This window comes from Phlebotomus papatasi, chromosome 1, assembly GCF_024763615.1.
Source record: "Phlebotomus papatasi isolate M1 chromosome 1, Ppap_2.1, whole genome shotgun sequence".
Classification (NCBI taxonomy): domain Eukaryota; kingdom Metazoa; phylum Arthropoda; class Insecta; order Diptera; family Psychodidae; genus Phlebotomus; species Phlebotomus papatasi.
The window spans coordinates 3,438,794-3,454,733 of NC_077222.1; the positions used below are offsets into that span (position 1 = coordinate 3,438,794).

Here is a 15,940-nt window from a genome sequence, read left to right on the forward strand (position 1 = left end):
TTAAATGGGGTATATCGCACACTTTTCTTACTACTCTCCTATATACTAGATTATTCTACCGGAAAGTTTAAATGTGTGCTTATATCGCTTATATACTAGCGTATTATTTTGATAATATTCTTTTGCAATTATGACATGGGTAATAAAAAGCTCTGTGTATTATACACTTATATAAATTTGATGAGTTTGTACTTAAAGATATTTTAAAGGTAGCCTAAAAAATAGAAATAAACCCCAACCAAACGGAAAAGAAGAATTTTAATATTGTTGACAGGTTCGTGCATCCTATTGGCTGTTAGTTTTTTAATTGTAAAATTTAAATCCCAAATATTAATCTGCAAAATTGTCCTTGAATTATTCCTAATAACAGTTTTCAAGGTCAAACGTTAATTAACAAGATAAAGCGTATTCTTAACCGATTTGTACAATTTCGTTCTTATATAAAAGGTCTCGAAGTCGCTGACAGGTCAGAACGGGTTCACTTATAAAATCCCTGAATAATGGTGCTATTCCAATGAAAACTCTGACCACAGAAGCTGAGATTGTAAAGAATCTCAGCTAAATCAAAATGTTTTTTTAGCACTTAACTGTTCTCAAATGCTTCTGCATTATCGACTTCTCTTTATGTTGGTTCCTGTCTCGACTTTTGGTCCCACTCCTCGTCATATTTTGAAACTTCTAAAGCCAAACAGTCGAGACAGGAACCAACGCAGAGAATAGTCGATCATACAGGAGCACTTGACAACAGTAAATTGTAAAAAAACATGTGTTTATTCCAGGGGCCTCTCAACATTTCATTTTTCCGTACGTTTTTGCCTACTGAAGCCTGTTGGCAAGTTTTTTCCTAAAGAGAATTGAGTTATCAGTCTGATATATTTCAAAATCCTGCATTAAAAGCTATCTGAAAATACATATTTCATAATGCTCGCCAAAATAATACAAGAATTACAAGCAAATTTGTTTAAGTCACGGTGCAATATCTGCAAATTTTTTATAAGAAAAAGTGAAAAATACCTTCACTTTTTATTAGGCTTAATGGACCCCTGATTATTCATTGGAATGGCACCATAAAGCTTCTTCAGTATTTTCCCTTATGGCCTCTACACATTGGGAGCAATTTTTGTCAAAAATTGCTTTTTTGAAAGAAATTCCCTGCAGCGTTGTAGGTGGAAACGTCAAATTTCTGTCAAAAACGCAATTTTTGACGAAAATTGCTCCCAATGTGTAGACGCCTTTAGAGATTGATTGATACTAAGATGACAGTGGTTTCAAATTTAACTTTCTTACACGGGCTTCAGACGTAAGGCTTAGCCATATGGCTTAACTGGTCTACTTTCTTATCAGTCAAGATTTTTTGGAAAAAATTAACTTGAGATTCGACTATCAAGGGCAAATAATCTATTCGATTCTGAAAAAAACAATAAAATTGTAGGCTATTTCGGTTTTTGTTACCTTCGGAAACTGGGCTAAACCTCTAGTCTTAAGACCACTCTGCCTTCGAAGTCAGAGATCTTCAGACTTTATAGAAGCTTAGTCTAGTTTCTGAAAGTCTTCGAATCCTAAATAACATCCAATTTTATTGGTTTTTAGAATCTAATAGAACATATTCCTACAAAAAAAATTTGACTGATTAAGAAATTAGAGAAGTTAAGTTATAAAGGAATGTACTCTCCCTTCGAATAATCTGAATTTTCTTTAAGTTTTTCTAAGAGATCTATACATTTCTATTAAATATTAGCTAGCTTATTATCAATTATTGATAATTATGTGACGATCATGTGGAAATCTCTTAGGAAAAGTAAAAGAAATTCACATAATTCGAAGGCATGAACGTTCGAAGGGAGAGTACTTTCCCCTAGGTACGCCGGTCGAAGCCCATATAACGGTCGGACCCTTGATCTTTGTTCACTGATGTTTAAGCGATCAGTTTTAGTAGAAAAATATTGCTCTTAAGAGGTATCAAATTATCTTCTGATTTTTTTCTTTAATTTTTTAATCAAACATTGCGTTAAATTCTTAGAAAAAAACCTAAAATAAAATTCAAACTGTGCGAAATAGTCCATTTAAAATACTTACTTACACTCCCCTATGGAGTGTTTTACATTAAAAAATAACTTGCATTTTTGAAAAAGAAAATAAATAAATATATTAATAAAAAAAACTTACATGCTTTCTTGAATTAGTGGGACGTTAATACCTTCTGTTTTGTTTAATCATTCTATGGGATGGGCTTTCTTTCGAAAGGATATCCTGTCAAGCCTTTAAAATACCAAATTCTGATCGTCTTTATATTTTAGTCCCTTTAACAAACTTTTCTTGTTTATTTTTACAAAACTTTTTTTCAAACTATTAGAATAAAACTAAATTCACATTGTCAAAATATTCATAAACATTTTTGCATAGGTATTGATCACGCACAGTGCTCCATGTGGCTCCCAAACCTCTTTCCGGATCTCGCGGTAACTCTCATATCAATCACAAATGTATATCATCCTTTTAATTGGCGTCAACAGATATTTTATTACGAACAATTGCATAACATTTCGGAAACAATTGTTTTTGTTTTCCATCATTAAAATTTTTAAAAGTGATACACTGTTGCTAATTTGTGTACAATTTGGCGTTGGTTTTCATTATTTTTTTTACATAAAAAAGGATATGGACTATGATCAATTTATGTGCAATTCTGAATATCAAATTACATTTGATAAGAATATTACTCTGCAAAATTTAAGTTTATGATCTCTAAAAATGAAAAATTCACATTGAATCGTTCAGGGGATAGTTTTCAATCTTTCGGAAAATTGTTTTCTTAAAAATTATTCCAAATTTACTTTGGCAGAGAGGAACTAACGGATATTACCTCTGGTACATAGGTTATTACCTCTGCTACATAGGTAAAATGGCTTGGACTTGTAGCATTTACGATAGTTTGACGCCTGGAACGCGACTAATCTCACTGTTGGTACAGTGTTGTATTCCGTAAATTCAGCTTTCTCTCCCGAAGTATACGCCTACGTGTTGATTTCTTTAAAAGGATTGATTTTCGAAGGATAAGAATTCTGAGCTCGGATCCAAAATAAATGTTTTGCGCTCACATGGATTCGAGCATTATCCTGCTGGAATATGAGCGTCTTAGCGCCGGTTTACTGAAATAAAAGATAGCAGACCATCTCTGTGATATTCAATATAATCTTGGCTTTTCGAATAATGCTCGAAACCATATGAGCGCAAAACCTTTATTTTGGATCCGAGCTCAAAATATTAAAATCTTGGCGTGACCACCTGACCTCTTGAACTCCTGGCTTCAATCCAATTGAGAATATTTGGGGGATTCTTGTTTGCCATATTTTCGCCGATATTTGCCAATACACTTACGTTTTGGAGTTAAAATCTGCAATTTTGGATAACTGGAACAAGCCTGAAGAAAAGTTCATCGAAAATTTAATTGATAGTATGCCTAATCACATTCTTCAAATACTTCAGAGAAACGCTGGAATCACTAATTTTAAAGATTTGCATAAAAATTATCTGGAATAATAACATTACAAAAGAATTTTTTTGACATAATCGTAGTTTTACGATCAAAAACGTATAAAATTGATATTTTCTCAATTCAAATTTAAGAAAGATGTTTCACTGTAAAAAAATTATCAGAAATAGGATCCAATCAAAGTATTTTGTGGAAACAAATAAAATAAAATAAATATATATAGAAGAAAATATGATTGTTGATAAGTGACCTTATGGTTTTGATACACTGGAAAACCATAAAAATCAGCATTTCTTAAATGGAAATATGGGAGAGCCGTTGCAGTGTCAAAAAAATACAATAATCTATTGCCAATTAATCCAATTCAAAGTATTTTTCAGAAAACATTTAAATAAAACGAATAGGGTAAGTGTGCCAAATTTCGGCATAGTTGCATGCAAGCGTCAAAATCTCAAGTTGGAAATGTAATATTTTAAATACAAATTGTTTTTTTTTATTCTTTCTTCTGAAAGAGTGTTGCTGGTAACCTTGTAAAGAGTTTACCGTCTTTATTTACTCTAAAATCATTCTTAATACATTTTAAAATGAATAAAAATATACACATAGTTTTGGTGCCCTATTTCGGCCACTTTCATTCTCATAGTTCCTTGCCCTTCGGGAATTCTTCCAATATCTTTTTCACGTCATCTCGTTTGTCGAAGCTACATTTTTTGTTATTCTTTTGCATTGTATAATCTCTAGAATATGCAAAAACTCAAAATTCATGGAAATTCGAGGAACAAAAAAGGTGGCCGGAATTAGGCACACTTACCCTACAGAAAAAAATTTGAGTTCTGTAAAGTGACCTTATGGTAATGGTACGCACTTTGTGACAATTGGTTGGAATGTTTTTGTTTTAAATTTTCAATTGTATGATGTTCTACAGAAATAATTTCTTATGGGCTTTCTCTCCCGAAGTATACGCTTATGTTTTAATTTCTTTAAAAGGATTACATTTTGGAAGAATAAGGATTCCCAGTGAAGTCTTGACTCCAGATATTTACGAGTAGTTACGAAAGTTGCCGAAGTGTTCTCAACCAATCAGAGAAGAGTATGTCAAGGTCATGCATGACGCAATACTTTGTGACTATTGGTTGGAATTTTTTATTATTTGAAAATTTTCAATTGTTCAAATTTCTACGTGTATTTAAAGCCCTATAAATTCCGCGCTATCAATCTGTTGAAGCAAAATATAAATTTTCTGGCTTGGTGTGAGTGCATTGAAGAAGGGATAGAGTCATGAGTTCAGGGGACTCGGGGCAGGGGACTCAGGGAGTTTCTGTGTTGAAGCTTTATATATCACAAGAGACACAGTCGTCTTCAGTCAATTGAATGAGCCAGTCAGAATCAGTCGAGTGGCCCTCAAAATAGCATCTCCGAGGCAGGGAGAGAGAGAAAATTTTAATATTTTTTTCTTTTTTTATTATTATTATTAGTAAATTAAATTGTGTATGAGTGTGCAATAAAAGCTCAATGAAAAGGAAATTTTTCTCGGTAAAGTGCAATTTGTATCACACCTGAAAGACGAAGTGATCAAAATAACCTTTTAAATTGATTGTGAATGACTGTGTTAGAAGAAAAACGAAGAAATAATGTGAATACCGAAAGAGTTTAAAAAGAAGACACTCGTTTTATTGTTTCAATTGCTTCAGAAAACATCCTCTCTGTGTTAATTTTCCTTTAGCAGTTTTTCTTCATTAACTTCTTGTCTCAGTTCTCTGTTAGTTCTTTGCTCTCGCACAGTGTCTCTCGAGAATTGATAAAGTGTAACAGATATTGCATAATAAAGCAATAGAATCTGTATACTAGAAAAAAAGTGATAATTTTCTTTAGTGGCAGTCTTTTTGGGTGGGAAATTCTTCGTGTTTTTCGTGAAAAAATATCAAACACGATCAACATGTTGGGGATAATTGAAATATTTCTCTTTCTCTGTGTTGTTTACTATTTATTTGGCAAAAGGTGAGTTTCATACATTATAATATATAAAATATAGTGAAAAAAAAATTGTCATCCACCTTCAACCACCTTCAATGCAAATTTTTCTGTTTGATTATGTAAGCAAAACATTGTGAGTCAATTGCATTCAGCGGTCAAATTTCGTGAATTGTTTCCATTGACTCGTAATATATCTCACGCGAGTTTTTTTTCTTTTTAAATATTACTCTCAGCTTGTCTATTGCGGCATTTTATGTGTCTTTTGCTTCTTCTGTTTAAGCTCTTCATTCAAAAATTTTCCTATTGAGACTTGTGAAGGCAAAACATTGATCTCTTTTCAATAAAGTTACTTATAAACTTACTGTTGTAAATTGAATATTCTTTCTCTTGAAACGGGCTCTGAGAGAATGTGAGGGACGATTTTTAATTTAATCACATCTTGCGCTTTTATTTATTGCATACAGTCGCAATTTCTTGTACAACTATATTAAATACATGGGGAGTGTTTATGATGGAATTAAGGCAGTGGAAATCATATAAAATATCTCTTTTCCTTGCAATAATGCAATGCTAATTGGTAAAAGGGGTTATTTTGAAATTTGAGGTTATGTTTGACCTAACCTCGAAAATCTAGATCGTAAAGAAACTCTGAATGTCAGGGTAAGATACACTTTTGTCACTAATTAAGATTTCTAAGTGTTCTTTCTTTTTCTGTAATTCAAAGCTTAGGAGAGACTGGGGCAATAATAAACATGGGGTAGTTGTAAACACTGATTTTGACATCTAAATTACTTAGACTTGTGTCGTCCATTTCTTCAGTGGACATAGATTGTTACGATTTAACGATTTTGACGGGTTTAGACAAAAGAGTATAAAAACGTTCTTAAAGACCTGAGTTTCTTTTTAAGAATAAAATTACTTTTTAAGCTTAAGAATAATGTCACAAAAATATTTTTAGAACAAAACGGCTTTAGACTTTAGACTCTTTATACTTGAAAGATCGACATAAATCCTATGGGCTTTTCTGGGTAGAAATTCCGATGAATAAAACGTTCTAGGATAACTGTGCCAAATTTCGGCCACTTCTTTTGTTCCTAAAAGTGCCATGAATTTTTATTTTTATTTTTGCAAAATCTAGTGATTATATAATGCAAAAATAACAAAGTCGCTTCGACAAACAAGATGTTGTGAAAAAACTGCAAGAATTCCGGAAGGGCAAGGAACTATAACAATCAAGGTGGCTGAAATATTATTCAAAGCTATTTCTATATTTTTATTAATTTTAAAATGCATTAAGAAAGATTTTAGAGAAAACAAAGGCAATAAACTATCTACAAGGTTCCAAGCAACACTCTTTAAAAAATAAGTAACATAAAAATAAATTTGTGTTAAAAATATTGTATTTCAAACTTAAGACTTTGACGCTTGCATGCAACTATGCAGAAATTTGGTATAGTTACCCTATGTGTTTAAAAATTTATTTTAAATAGCTTTTAGCGGATTTTGTGAACTGAAAACTTCTTAGTCACCAAGGCGATTCTTCCAGTATTTTTCAAAACTTGAAAGCCAACCTTATTTTTAATTTTTTGAGAATAGATCTGTAAAGCTCTACAGATTCCCTAAAAGGTCTTTTAAGACGATATTCTCTCCAAAGTTCGCGTAAAGCCTATTCAAAATTTTCAAAAATTATTTATTTTTTTGTGACTTCACATGAATTTACTCTGAGTGCGTTACTACGATGTCAGTTTTTTTATGTTTCGGAAAATCAGATCCTTAATGGGCCACTTCCATTGAGAAATTTCTCAACAAATTTGTTAGAAAATTTTTAACTCCATATGAAAAAAAGGGTCCTCTTATGAGAAAAAGTTCAGTTTGGTTGAACTTTTTCGCATAAAAGCTTAAAAATAAAAATTGGGAACAGTTTTCCAGACTGTTATCATTGGGAATAGCACCATATATAGAGTGTTCATCTGACACTTGCATGCCAGTGAGTTGTCAGGCGAGCAAATTCCCATAAAAAAATAGTTTTCATTTCACAGTGAAGGTGTTTTTCAAAATTCAAAATAAAATTCAACTAATTGTGGATTCCCTGGAGGTGAAAACAGTACTTTCAGTGAGAAAATGTCCCTGTGTGTAGGATGCGTTATGCCCGGAAATTTGATTTACGGAAAAACTGGCAGAGTGTCGGAAGTGTGTCAAAGAAAGTATCGTTGCTATTTTAAAGTGGTAATGATTACAATTTCCCCTCATTATCTCTTTTCCTGCCTTAATTTGCATACCAAACGATTAAAGATATCCTTTATCAGTTATTTCACGAAGGTTTCGACTGTTTCAATTTATTTTGACCAAGAAATTATATCAAAACAACGAAATATCAACGAGATATTCGAATTCAAAAATAGGCTTTTTGTGAGCTTTTGTGTGAATTGAGAATTACAAAAATCTGAAATTTTTCTCAAAGGAAATGGTCCATAAGTCTGAATTTTTAAAATTTTTAAATAGAAATTTAAGAAAACAGATTGTTGTCTCTTAACTTTCTTTAAACTTTAAATTTTGTTTGAAATATCTTTATGAACTTGATTTTTTACTGCCCGATATGATAATTTACGTAATTTACTGTCCTAAAATGCTTATTGCAATTTTAAAATTTGAATAGTGTTTTGAAGGTTATTTGGAACATAACCTCATATTTGGCACTAACTGTTTAGCTAAATAAGGAAATTTGGCACCAAAAATGCCACTAAAAATGGCACTAAAATCTTTATTAACAACTTATAAAATATTAAGTTCTCTGAAGAAGTTAGAGCTAGACTATAGGGGAGACTGGGGCAAAAAGTCACAAAACGGATATTTTATTTTTTTACAAGCTACCCGAGCGTTTCAAAAATTTGTAATTAGCGCAGTTTGATAGGAAATTTACCGCTCGACAGTTTTGTGAAAGTCATTTTCCTCTATTTTGTTAGGAAATACGTTTTTCGAGCCAATTTCTAAAAGGTAATTTTGTGATCATTATCAAAAATGCTGGGGCAAATAGTACCAGTCATTTGGTATTATCATATTTTGATTCGCTTCATTACGGGCTTCCGTAAATTTGAAAAAATACCTAGAGGACATATTTTCATAGAAAATTTATTCATCTACACCTTTGTGAAACACCGTTTTCTCTTCGAGAAAAGTGAAAAAAAAACGAGAAAAGCGCTTTTCAAGCTATTTTAGAAAACAACACAAAAGACTGCAAATCGTTTGACCAATGCAAACAACAAGCGGCGAGACATGATAATGACGTTTCTTTTCGCCGTGAGACATCAGAAATTGCTTCGTTTTTTGTTACTTTTTGCTCTATACCTTTTGTTACTTTTTACCCCAAGTGGTCATTTTTAATAAAAGGATTTCTGGAGAAAAGAACTTTTGTGAAATTTTAGAATAGATAGCAGATTCGTATTCAGAAAATCTAAGTTATTTAGAAAATATTCACCAGTGCATCAATTTTGGAAAATAAGTAGATAATAATTGTCATCTTCTGCAAGGAAAATATTTGAAAAATAGGGCTAAAATTTTCGATATTTTTTATTTTCTAAATTCCTTGTTCGAATTCAAAGAAACTTACGACATTGAAGTTCTATGGAGGCTATCTATAGAAAAAAATTTGAGCCGCTATCTTTTTAACCTTGAAAGATATTGAATTTTGAATATTTCGATTCGTAACTTTTGCCCCAGTCTCCCCTATTCTCAAAACCTAACCATGTATTTTTCAGTTTTTAAAATCATCTCTTTTCTTCTGGGGTTACATTTGATTAATTCAAAGTTCAAAAACATCATTAATTTTCTCATTTTAGCTTAAATGGATAAATTACGCACGAAGTTTTCCAATAAAAACTATGTTCTGTTTTTTTAGGTTAGTCTTAACATAACCTCATTTGCTAAACTCTTACCTCCTAACCTAAAAATAAGATTGAGGCCCAATAAATTTTATAAATCAATTGTATGGTTGAATTTCAGCGCTTATCCAGGCCTCAATGATATTTTGACGCATTTTCAAAAGAGGAAAAAAAGAAAGACTATTTTTGCTGGTAAACAAAGCTCGAGAATGAGTGTTTCAGATAAGAAGTATTATTCTGCAGTTTATTAATAAAATGTACTCCCTGAGACAGATCTGAACAGGTGATTTGACGAATTTCCCAGCTGATAAGATTATGTGGAATGTGTTTTTGGTCAATGTGCACGCGCGAAAGTGAAAGTTCGTGGGGTCCAAAAGGGCAAAAATCATTGAGCTAATTTATATTTTTAGTTGTCAAGTGGGGTCTACCAATTAGGAAAAAATTCATAATTTCCCCTGCAGACAATGGTGGGATATGGGGTTATGGGAAAAACCGGGGAGAAAGACAAAATAGATCCACCTTCTTTATCCTTATCGTTGATGAGACACAAAAGAAATCACAATGTAAGACCGGCAGGGGTTTAGGTGAAGAATCTCTTATCATTTCAATTGGCTTTGGGCTTTGCTATTCAATAAAAGTGAAAAAGAACAAATTAAAAAGAACTTTTAATACCTCATTAAATCCCTCCCTTACATGTTTTTTTTTCTGTGAACTCTGTCCTTACTTTTTCCCTTAGCAACATCACAAATAGGAAAGGAATATCTAAACGTGATATGAAAGAGTAATTTATCAATCAATTTTTCTTTTAGTTTTGTTTTAGGATTCAGTACAAAGAGTTGTATCTTCTTTATTTACAATTCAATATACGCAATTTCTTGACATTATGACTACTTTCTTGCAAGAATAATCAATTAAAAAAAATATATAATCAATACATTCTTCTAATTTGCAATGCCAAATGAAAGACAGCAAAAAAAATTGAATAAACATTTTTTTTCATAAAGTTTGATTCATTGTACATGCAAAATTGTCTATCACTCCATTAATGAAATAGTTAGTTTTGAAATGGGAAAATATTGTTGTGAACTGTTATTAACACTTGGCTCATCTCACTGGAGATTGTGTTATTTTCCTTTTCGATCTCACTCTCGTCAGATTCAATGATATACAACAAGTGTGTATTATATACAACATAAATATATACATATAATATTTTTTTCTAATAATAATACAACGATAAGAGTGTAGAAAAATTATCACAAGTGGTTTGAAGACTATATTTCACAATGATCGTGATACATGGAATAAAAATGAGATTTTTAGGGCACAAAGGGAAAAATACACTTGTCTTCCTATAAATATATTTAATTTTGTATAATAAATAAGCATCGTGATGAACGAATCATAATATGATTAATACTGCAAATCTAGAAAGGTTCTACGACGCTCAATTGAATTGTATTTTTGGGGTAGAGAGTCTCAAAATTTTATTGTAACAATCCACTTTTTATTGGTACTTAATTGACTAATTAACCTGATTTAGGTGAGAATTTGCTATATTGATAGCAATGGTTTTTATTGGATGATACCATAGTCATCTATCTTTGTTTTTGTCAAGACGCTATATGGAGATATGAGGTTAGGTCGAACCTAACCTCTAAAATTCGGCTGAAGGAAACAAAACAAAAGCTCTGAAATTTTCTAGGGAGAAGTGGGACACCTTTGAAATTGGGCGTTTTTCTCCTATTTTTAAATAAAACTGAGCCTTATCGCGATACAATTTAACTCTTCAAACCAATTTTCAAGCAAAGTTATTTCATGATAAGGCATAGTTCCATTTAAAAATAGAAGAAAAAACCCTATTTCAAAGGTGCCCCAATTCAAAAGTGCCCCACTTCTCTCAATTCACAAGGAACATTCTCTATTAAAAAGCAAAAAAGAGTGAATCAATATATAAAGAATTACCTTAAAAGAAGTTTAATACCGTAATTTTCAGGTTAGGATCATCATAATAACCTCAAATTCTAAAAATACTAAATAAAAAGGCAAAATAAATAAAAGAATGACTGTACATTATTTAAATTTGCCTAAATAAGGGAAGAGCACCAGCGATCGGCAGTGTTCCTCAGATCGTCAGGTTAATACCGTATCGTTGCTCTAAATAAAATGAATTTTTAAAAAATTATTTGCTACTTTTTACCATTTAACTCTCATAATAATTCACTGCAATAACCCAGATTTAATTTATAAAACCAATTTTCTGTGAGACACCTGATTTAATTCGTGACGATCCGAGGTACAGAAGGCAAGTTTGCAATGACACCTATTTTTTAATACTTTATTGTAATGATTTATTAATGAAATGCACAGATATAGTTAAATGGATAATTAATAGAGTAATTAGTATAATCAAAAATACCAAAAAGTATTTTGAGGCTTATATTTTCAACTAAATATGGAGTATGTCTTTAAACATTCCGATCCGTGGTGCTCTTCCCTTATACCAATTTAAAAACTAATTGACTGCTTTAGGGAGATCTTGATTAATTGAGATGTTTTTACTAAATGTAATTTTCATCGCATTTTAACCTCAAAAACGAAAAAAAGTGACTTTTTTTTTGTTATTTACATGTATAAGATGTTATTTTATTGGACAAATAAAACTTAGTTGGTCATAGATAAACTTTAATGTATAGTTATTATAACTTTAATTCTAATATATAGCTTGCATAAAAAAATCGTTAAAAACGTAATATATTTTTTGAATATTTAATTTTAATTACTTTTAGAGCTTAAGTTTTTTTAAACTTAAAAGTCATTTCATTATGAGATAACAAAAATATTCAGAAATTCAACTAGGGTAAGTGTGCCAAAATTCGGCATAGTTGCATATAAGGACCGAAGTCCTAAGTTTGAAATGCAATATTTTTAATTCATATTGATATTTTTTGTTACCTCCTTTTCGGGAGGGTTGTGTGGAACCTTGAAGACTAGTTTATCATCTTTGTTTTCTTTAAATCACTTCCTAAAATATTAAAAAAAAAATAATAAAAATATGGACATTGCTTTGGGTAGTATTCCGGCCACTTTGAGTGAAGTACCGGCCACCTTTTTTCTGACCGCTTTGTGTGACGCAACGGATAGAAGATTTCAAAACGTCAAACGGAACGAGTTTAATATTTACTCTAATACGTTTATATGACCCACAAGCCCTGAGATCTTCCGTGTAATTTGTCCTGAAGACCTGAAGAGTAGCATCTCAAATTTACGCGCAGATTCCCGTAGCAATTTGCCCTTCCTGAACTCTTCCAATGCCTTTTCCACTTCATCTTTTTCATAGAAGCGATGGTTTTTTTTTTCTCTGGTAGAACTCAGAAATTGAAAAAAAGACACAAAATGAATAAGAAATTTAAGAAAGCAAAATAAGTTGCCGGAATAGGCAACACTACCTCACCGGAGAGACGCTCACAAAGTATATACTTTTTTTAGGCGAAATACAGGATGCAGCTGGGAAATTTCACCCGAAATTTAAAGATTGATTCACTATTAACATAAACAGAAACAATCTTTAATGAAAACTAATCAATTTTCATGAAAAACACCGAAGGAAATCCTTTTGCACTTCAACACAAATCGTAAGACTGCTAGAAACACAATAGATCTGTCACATTTTTTTAAAGACTCTTTCCACACTAAGTTCAACGCAATTTAAATTCAAATTATACCTAAAATTTAACGGTCTTTGTGTTAATACATCCTAAAATGAATAAATATTTAAAAGCAAAATGAATTCATTGACTATTCGAAGATTACATACATAATTTTAATTAATTTATTTGCATGGCCGAAATTACACTCAAAGTGGCCGAAATTAGAAGTTGTCCGAAATTTGGCACACTTTCCCTATATTAGTGTTAACTCTTTCCGGACCGCAGCATATGCAGTATATCATCATTTTTTAATCAAAAATATCTAAGCTCAGGAATTAATTGCAGTCCTACAAAAAATATCTTATATTTGGACATCCTTATAGTTTGTAATCATCCACAAGAATTGGATTTTTATCAGTTCTGAATAATTAAAAAACATTGTTTTTCACAGAACATTCATATGCTGCTTTGGGTACTCAGAGTCCCAAAAGAGACGAAAGAGTTAATTGAAAAGTTTGCCCACTCTGAAGTTTTATCTAGTGCATATTCAATATAACCTCACATTCTAAAAAATCTTGTCCAATGTAAAACTTAAAATTTGTCTGTATTTCCAGTATTATTAGTGCTCATACATTTTCTCTGATTCTACTTAGTTTTTTTTCTAAATTCTTTTAAATTTTAAAATATATTGTTCAACAAGTTTAATTCTTACAAAAAATGCAAAAATTTTTAGGTTAGTTTTATGATAACCTTACTTTTTTTTAATAATCTGATGGCTTAATAAAACTATCATGCACATTACTTTTTTTTTAATAAAATGCATCAAGATTATTTATTCACCGGTATTGTATATCTTACCCGCATCTGTAAAATGTGTCAAAAGCCAACAGATAAGACAAATAGCGTGAATGTATAATGAGTAATTAGCTTAAAAACATTCTAACTAAATAAAATGGATCACAAAGAGAAAAAAATATATAATAAAATCGTCCGGAAGTCAACAAACTGTAAATATGGTACAGAATTAAATGAAAAACTAAGTTTTTTCTTGTGCAAAATAACCCAAAGTGCCCTCAAAAGTCTCTCCATATCACTTCTAGAGATAGACTTTAAGTATTATTTGAGATTGGAATTGGCAATATTTCTATATACGAATTCTTTTAAGATGAGAGAATTTAGAATGACTGTTTGATTACTATTGTTGAGAATTGAGATTGAGATTGATTTACTCATTGCATGCCGTTTAGAGTTCACAATAAAAGTCCCATTGGTGGAGTTGACATGACTGATAAACTCTGACGACCCATCTTTTTATTTTATTTTAGATTTTTTGCTTTTTGGCTGAGAAATCCTCGATAATTTGTAACCCGCCCCTTCCCCTCTTTCATTAAGTAGAATGATTTTATTGTATATTTATGTATATATAAAATCCCGATCGGATGATTTCTGGATCTTGTGTTGAAATGTGTGACGAATGTGACTCTTGCGATTGATTATCAAGACTATATAAATTTTCCTTTCTTCTATTTGTACAAAAAATATTGAATAAATCGCACACTAGATATTACAGGGGCACAACTTAGTCTGAGAAATTTTTAAAGTGCCAAAATAAAAGATCGAATAAATCCCGCCCTAATATTTAAATCAGTGAGGTACCGATTTCTCCTAAGAGCGTTTCTAGTGTTAACCTGTTAGTTAGCCTTTCGGGACGCCGAGAACCTCAGTGGATCAGTTGGTTCGAATCTCGGCAGCTGCAAATTTTTCAGCAGTCGTATCGAATTAGTCCAGTGAACAGATGAAAATGTAATGCCTAATGCATTGACAATGCAACTGTTCAATTGTTTAATAGAAATGTATTAACAAACATTACTTTTTGGTCAGAGTTCTTCAATGAATGGTTAGAATATTTAAAAAAAAAATACCTTAATAAAAGAAATTAAAGTTTTATTCTGAAAAAGTAGCAAAATGTTTTCAAATTTCCCTCGTCGCAAAAATTAACTCCCAATGGTAGGCAAACTTACATAATTGTATGTGCATAATTCCGTCAGGTGCATAATCCCGAAGTACTTAATGCCGGGACTGAGTGTATATCTTCAAATTGCTTGATTGAAAAGCTTAAAATTTTCATCTAATTGTTTACAAAAATATTTTGAAATATTTGTTCCTACTAAAGAATAAGAAAATGTTGAGGAATCGTGTTTCCTGTCGATTTCTTTATGAGGGCGGTAATGGTTAAGTCGGCGGCAGACGAATTAAAAATATTCATGGTAGCAAAACGTTTTTTTTTTAATTAAAAAAGCAGAAAGCAAAATTATACTAACCTGAATTGAAATATTTCTGTTAAAATTTCTAATATTCTTTTTCAATACTGGTAACTTTGGTAAAATAAATATTGTATTTAAATTAGAGTTACTAATAACTCAAACATTGCTTCAAACATTTTCTATAAATCGACGACTCAGAAGTCGAACAACTCGATTTTTTACAAAAATTGTTTTCTTCACTTTTTGGATACTTCTTTATACCCTCTACTCTACCTTCCCTGTGAATATTATACTTGATACTTGATAGATAAATATTTTTTAAAGTTATAGAGATTTTAAATCTCAAAAATCCTATTACTTTGCGTGTAAAATCTCAGCTTCAAATCGCTCTCCTGTAGAATTTGTCTACTGAGAGTTATTCGTTTCTTACTCTGAGCGATCGAAATGTCAAACTATCAACTGTCAAAGGTCACATTTTAAGGCGAACGCCATCTTCAGGAACTTAAAGAATTTTATCAATGCCTTTTAAAGATGTAAGGGCAACATTTAACAAAAATTAGACTCACAGGAAACACAGTGTGTTTAAACATTAATGTCTTAAAATACACAATATATCATGCAAGTTATTGGAATCGGAAATATTTCCCATGCGACAGTATAAATTTCAAAACAACGAATTGT

At 31.3% G+C, this 15,940-nt stretch overlaps 1 protein-coding gene across 2 annotated transcripts in view; it reads left to right on the forward strand.

Annotated features, from left to right (window-relative positions):
• Positions 1–15,940, forward strand: part of LOC129799946 (glycerol-3-phosphate acyltransferase 1, mitochondrial) — a 41,838-nt gene that overhangs the window by 4,062 nt on the left and 21,836 nt on the right. The window contains exon 1 of one of the 2 annotated variants that reach the window (XM_055844255.1): positions 4,832–5,491. The exons of the other annotated variant lie outside the window; for it this stretch is intronic. Coding sequence (XP_055700230.1) covers positions 5,430–5,491 — 62 coding nt within the window. The 5' untranslated portion in view covers positions 4,832–5,429. Of the gene's footprint in view, positions 1–4,831; positions 5,492–15,940 lie in introns of those variants that run through there. 2 annotated transcript variants of the gene reach the window in all.